Source organism: Rhagoletis zephyria, unplaced genomic scaffold (genome assembly GCF_001687245.7).
Source record: "Rhagoletis zephyria isolate East Lansing unplaced genomic scaffold, Rhagoletis_zephyria_1.1 Rzeph_scaffold_00786, whole genome shotgun sequence".
Classification (NCBI taxonomy): Eukaryota; Metazoa; Arthropoda; class Insecta; order Diptera; family Tephritidae; genus Rhagoletis; species Rhagoletis zephyria.
The window spans coordinates 1-6,510 of record NW_016157870.1 but is presented as its reverse complement, the minus strand read 5'-3'; the positions used below and the strand labels follow the sequence as shown (position 1 = coordinate 6,510).

Below are 6,510 nucleotides of genomic sequence, written 5' to 3'. Positions count from 1 at the left end.
CTGTAAACTATGTTTGCTACAAATTAGCATCAATTGAACCTCATCACGGTGAAATTATACCAGTTTTAGTAATAAGAGCGAGATGAATGATTTGACCCTATATTATTTGAAAATTTGCCTTTAAAAATTTGTATAAGATAGCCGCATGTCAGGAAAATAAAGCGAGAAAGCTTTTTTATTACTTCACCTGCTTATAATTTCACCATGGAAATGCATCAGCATAAATACATACATGTATGTACGTATACTAATTTTAAGGATTACTCCAATATAACCTTCAAAGAATACCTCATAAAGAAAACCACGTCATTAAATGAAATAAATGTTTTATGAAACTGTTTTAAACATTTTTTTGTTTCTATTCACCTAATGTTTTTGCGCGTTTAGTTAAATAGTTACTTCTAAAAAACATCCCCACTTATAAAAAACGATTTAATGTTTTCTACTACATACGTATGTATATAAGTGTAAATCTAGGTCCAGACGCGGTTATGTGTGCATAGTATTGTAACAAAATTCTCTTACTCAGTTCTGAAATTCCGTGGCTTCAGGCAACCAAGTATTCTAACTTCGTAACTAGGTGCCTTAAAGTATCGCACCACTTTCCACACAATGCAACGCTCGTAGTTCCTGCTCCTTTTCATTTTTGTATATGGATGTATCTATAAATGCATGTGGTCGAAAGAAAAAAAAAATTCACACAATTCAAAACTATCTCAAAGCTCAATTGAATTTTTAATGAAAATTAGAAAATGCCAACTTGAAAAGGGTTAAAAGTTATTCATCATTTGCCATTATAGTCGGTCTTCAAAAGAGAGAAATGTCAAAATCACTTCTACCTTGTTTAATATGCCTTGTACAAAGGCTTTGCACACAGACACGAACCCACACACAGTGCCTTGCTAAGGGAGCCGATTTTGTCAAAAGGGAGCGAGAAAACAGTTTTTTGAGCAAACCTTTTATTATTGAATCATGCGTCTCCATTGCCACAACGAGATATGTATGTATGACGTTCACATTTTTTAAATATTTGACGTTTGCTTATGAATGATTTTATAAATACAGTTGCGGACATGAAAATACAGACAGATAAAGGGAAGGTACCAGTGGTGCGATTCACTAACTTTTAACAACGTTACTCGCCGAGTAGTAAACTATCAATTTTAGTTGTTTGCAGTAACGATTGTCCGATTCACTAACGTACCCATTAACAACACTAAACAGCTCACTTTTGCTTTTTATTTAAAATGATAAAAAGTGGCACCTCTGTTATCCGAAATGTTAAAATCTACGAAAAGCACAAAAAGGGAATAGGAAAAAAACAAATCATTTACACAGATTCTTCTTAAAAATGTAAGTATTTCAATAAATTGCGGAATAAATGATCGTATTTCATAATTTAACCAACAACTACAGTTCTCTTATCGCAAAATGGCCTCGACTAGCCAAGCAGCCAAAAAGCGGAGCCGCGCTTCAATGGAGCAGTTAAGTGGCATGCTGGACTTCTTCATGGAAAACCCGGGACCAGCCGGTGGGAAGTTTCATCGGCTTCACGGGAAGATGGAGCACGAGAAGAAGTGGGAGAAGATGGCTTCCAATTTAAATGCCATTGGAGGCACTCAAAAGTCCACCGAACAGTGGCGTACAGTAAGTAATAAGCCCATTAAGTTTGAACGTACCAGCAAGAAACGGTGCTGTGCATACGAACTGGTGAATTGGGAAAAACTAATCACTTTTATTAAGGTCTGTCGTTTGTGAAAATAATTTTTAACGTAAGAATATCGGTTTTCTTATAAAAGTATACATAGAAGTGGAGTCAATCCCTTGCATTGTTACTGTGCACAGTATCGTTTATTGTGTGTACATGCATTCATTATTTGGAACATTGTACCTGTTAATTTTTAATGATCCTTTTTTCTTCATACGTACATAGGTATGGCGCGATTTGAAGAGCAGAACCAGTGTTCGAGTGCGCGATAGGAAGAGGCAGCAGGCGTTAACCGGCAACAAGCCCGTTAAGAAAGCTCCTTTAACAGCGCTGGAGGAGCGGGTCGTGGCCATCATCGGGAGCAATTATATTGAGGTCCATGCGTCTGTGGCAGGAAATGTACCAATGAACTTGGTAAGTTTTAAGTGACTTATTTCTGACTCAGTATTAACAACTTTTTCATTATTAGGAGCTCCAATTGGCCACGGAAGACGGTGAGGAGATTATTTTCCTAGATGAAGTGGTAGAGTGCGAAGGCTTAATAGAGGAGGAGTCGCGGCCGGAAACTCCAAAAACTGCTACACTCAAAACCCCGCACAGAGGATTGAAGAGGAAGAGAGAGCGGGAGCAGATCGACGTCCAAAATAAATTTTTGGAAATTGCCAAAACGTGCATTTATTTTCTTCCATACGAAGTATATTCGAACATTCTTCTATATAGTAGAAAACTGACAATGTCAGCAAAAAAAAAAATCTCAAAACTCAATGAGTTACACAATTTATATCAAAACTGAATGGGTTATAAAACAGCCCACACGAATTTTTTCCAGAAATTCTGATTAAAAAGCTTGAAATATTGACGACTTTCTGAAATTTTCCCAATTTTTATAAATCATGTACAAGTCTACAACTTTGCTTTGTGGTTTTTTTCTTAAAATAAATTAAAACAAATAAAGAAAAAAATAAATAATCTTGTGAACTCGGGTTTCTAATTATCAGGCCACCAGCGTAGTTAGTAAAACTTTAGCGCCCATCAACTTGAAACTAAATGTGTTTTTTATATAAAGTAAATTTTTAAAAACCTTTCACCCCTATTGCGATTATCATTCTATATTGATAGTGTATAGTTTTTAAGACTGAATTGATATTTTTTTGTATTTATTTAATTTTTCTATTTATATTTTAAGTGAATATTTTTAAATTAAATATTTTTATTTAACACTTTACATGAATAAAGTATCTGAATGTGCATTTATTTTTAAAACTGTGCAAGTTTTTAGTAAATTATTTTGATTTAAAAATTGTATGTGTACAGTGGCACTAACGTAAATAGCACACTTTTATTTTTTACAAGACTCACAAAGTTTTATTTGAAAAATTGTATATAAAAATATAGTTAGATTTAAAACATATGCTATAAATGTAAGTCAAAGTGTAAAACTTTGTGCACAGTTCAGAAAAATGTGACAAAAAACAAAAATTTTATAAAAACTTTTAACTCTTTTTCAGAACTTTAGAAACTTACTGGGTATGCAGTTTTGTTGCTTATTCAATTTGCGGGTGTTGCGCATTTTCTTCCTTTTAAAATCATATTTTTTCATGCGTTGTATGGAAGAAAATGCGAAAAATTTGTTCATTAAAACTATTTAAATTTAATCAAATAAAAATACAATTGGTCCAAAGAGGTGAACATCCATAAATCAATGATTTCACTGGATCACAAATTTTAATTTTTGTTCTGCCACTATTTATAATAGCTCGCTGATTCCGAAAGTCGAGTAAATTTTTTTTCCTGCGGACAAGTTTTCGAGATATTTACAATTTATCCTTACTCAGCTGAAAAAAGTGGTTCCACTTCAGAAATTTTACTGAAAATGAAAGTAGGTTTTTTCGCTTGTAAAATAAGGGTGGATGTTTTTAAAGTAATTTTGAACAGTTTTGGACACATTTAACTTCTACAGCGTACGTTAATGGAGAAAAAATTATAAAAGAGTGATGAAGTCAAGCAAAGACAATCGATAGATAAATAAATGTCAGCTGTGGCAAATTTCCCATGAGCTCGAAAGTTCAAATGTAGCGCTCATTATTTATTACAAAAGAAAAAAAGCTTTTACTACTTTTGGTAACTTCTTGGTAATCTTTTTAAAAAATTGTTGCACAATTTTTTTTAAGTGTGTGGCAACCGTGATTCCAACTCAATGATTTCAACTGTCTTTATTAACATGGCGATGTCCTACGAAGTGACAATGGTCGCCCTCTGCAGAACTTTTGAACTTGTTCTGAGCTGACTCTGTCTAGTTCCGAGACAGCTCATATAACAACAGTTCCTAGATAGTTCAAAAAGGTCACCTCCGGGCTAGAACAAATGTGGTTAGTTTTGAGCTGGTTCTAAGAAGTATAGTATAAAACCTTTTCTTTAAATACTGTAATTAAATAAGCACTCATAGATTTTTGTAAATAAAAAATACTTTTTAATACCGGCTTGAGGTCAGGGCGTCGATGGAATTAAAACATGAAAATACATTATTTCCCAATATATTTCAATCTCCTCCGGAGATCGTCTTCAGGGGCTACAACAATTACACAAGTTTTTTTATTAGCATACAAGAAAAAGCTAACACATTAAAAATATACATAAATACATACACACATTAGTTAAATTTTAGCTCCACGACCACAGTATATACAGTAATAAACCTTTTTGAGTACTCCTCGGGGGTAAAATGTGATCAGGGTTGATAATGAGAAGGAGCATGAATTTTGCTGATTCACAGTTGCATGCAAAATTACTGTGGTATGAAAGGCAGAGCGGCACAGGTAATTTTGTAAACAAACACTTTTCTTATCAATTTAAAAAGATAATTGCTATTTATTTTCCAATATTCAGATATCCAGCTTGTAACCTGGCTTGTGAGGCTCACTAAAATCTATTCATCATATTGGAGCAGCTCCGGGTAATATATCATTGAATGTGTTGGCTGAACGTATGACCACATAACCAACGCAGTCTCCAACCAAATGCGTGTCTTGAATTTATATGGTAGCAATTCATAGCAGTTGCTATTGTATGTATGTATGATTAATATTTGTGACGTTCTATACTTTGATGTTAAGTATTTTTGACGAGTTCCGCTAAAACTTGGGTGTGCTTAATGAGCTGTCTGGGCGGATGCGCTGGCAGGCATTGAAGTCTCAATAACTAAGCAAACCTTTTTTTTGGAAGACTTAAATATATTCCCAAATTTAGACTTTTCCTTGATAAATTCACAAAATTCACGTTTTTAATAAAAATACGATGTGGGTTTATAGAAACACAAGCGTTAATTATTAACTATTGATGTTATTCTTAATTAAGCATTGATATTATACTTAACCTACATTTAGTTCATAAATAACCGAATTATATATATTTTATCCTCGAAAAGACCTTTTTCTAATCATGAGGCGAAATTCCCCACAGTAAGTGTTGCCGTGCGCGCAAAACGAAAACGCTGCACACAACACAAAAGTACTCCTCGGGGACCAATTGGTGAAAAACTGCGAAAAGGTTTACTATCTACTGTATATACTGTGTAAACGACGCCCATCTCGTTTGTCGTGCAGTTTGGAACTAATATTACAAGTGTCAAGCAGGTGTCTGCAGTTTTCTGTGTCCGTTTTGTAGTTTAGTCTCTTGTTTGGTGGTGTGTTAATTAAAAAGGATTATTTAATTAAAATCAAAAAGGTCGCAGTACAAACATAATACTTAATTTTATGTGTAAAGAGCTATTATATTCGATTAAGAATGTCCACGATTTAGCTTTCCCTTATATCATATAGACACATTTGATATTGCCTTTTTTGTCTTTTTTAAGATGTTTGCCTTTTTTGCCCTTTTCTAACTTTCAATTGTGAAGGGCAAGGAAAAATCCCTTATTCTGATAATATGAAACTTTTAAATATTTAAATTGGGGGCATTCGTGCAACTTGAGATTCTAGTTTTGTGAGTTATAAACTAGAAAAGAGAAAATAGACAAAGATCCAAAGCACAAATTTTTCATATATTGAAAGTAGTTCCCAGTTTTTCTTCTTTACTTGTAAAATAAACGTTTCTAAAATAAATTTATATTTTCATTATTTTTGGGTTTTTGTCTTTTTAGTGTCTTCTTTTGCCTTTTTTGCGATTTCTAGTTTCTTTTCCTGCCGTTATCTAATTTTGCCTTTTCTAGCCCATTTCGTTATTAGATTTTGCCTTTTTTATAGTTTTTTATGTCCTAAAAATCCGCTCCCTGCTCATAAGTATTATAACATAAACATATAAATTCACGCTTCTAACTGTGTTGGAAATTTAGTAGAATTCTAGAAATTGTTATAAAAACTTAAATATTTTAAATCAGAGTTATAATTATGCAGTTGTATAGCGAAATAAATTTTAGTATATTTAACCGGGTGATTTTTCATAACTCTTTTTACGCACACTCTTAGAGGTATTCTCCTATTTAAATATTTTCTTTTAAGATGCAAGGTTGCACTTTACGACACTAAAATTTGACGGGCTTCAAAACTGAATACATACTATTGTAATAAGTAAATTTATCCTGCACATGTGTGAACATAAAATTGACCGCAAACGAAGCAAGAAAAATGTAAATACATATATACACATAAAAACGAACCGGTTGGTATCAATTGACGTTTAGACGTTAACATACAATTAGCATTGAAATCTAAGGTACCGCCAGCATTTTGGGAACACTTTAATTAAAGAATATATTATACTAGCAGACCCGACGAACTTCGTCCCGCCCAAAATTTTTATATATT

The 6,510-nt window shown here is 33.1% G+C and overlaps 1 protein-coding gene across 1 annotated transcript; it reads left to right on the top strand.

The window, feature by feature from the left end:
* Positions 1–1,431: 1,431 nt before the first annotated feature.
* Positions 1,432–2,377, top strand: LOC108361535 (uncharacterized; the record flags this gene model as incomplete). Its single annotated transcript, XM_017614170.1, has 3 exons — positions 1,432–1,647; positions 1,934–2,122; positions 2,178–2,377. Coding segments are annotated over exons 1-3 (605 nt in total), but the record flags the coding sequence as incomplete, so codon positions are not given.
* Between the last annotated feature and the right edge of the window lie 4,133 nt (positions 2,378–6,510).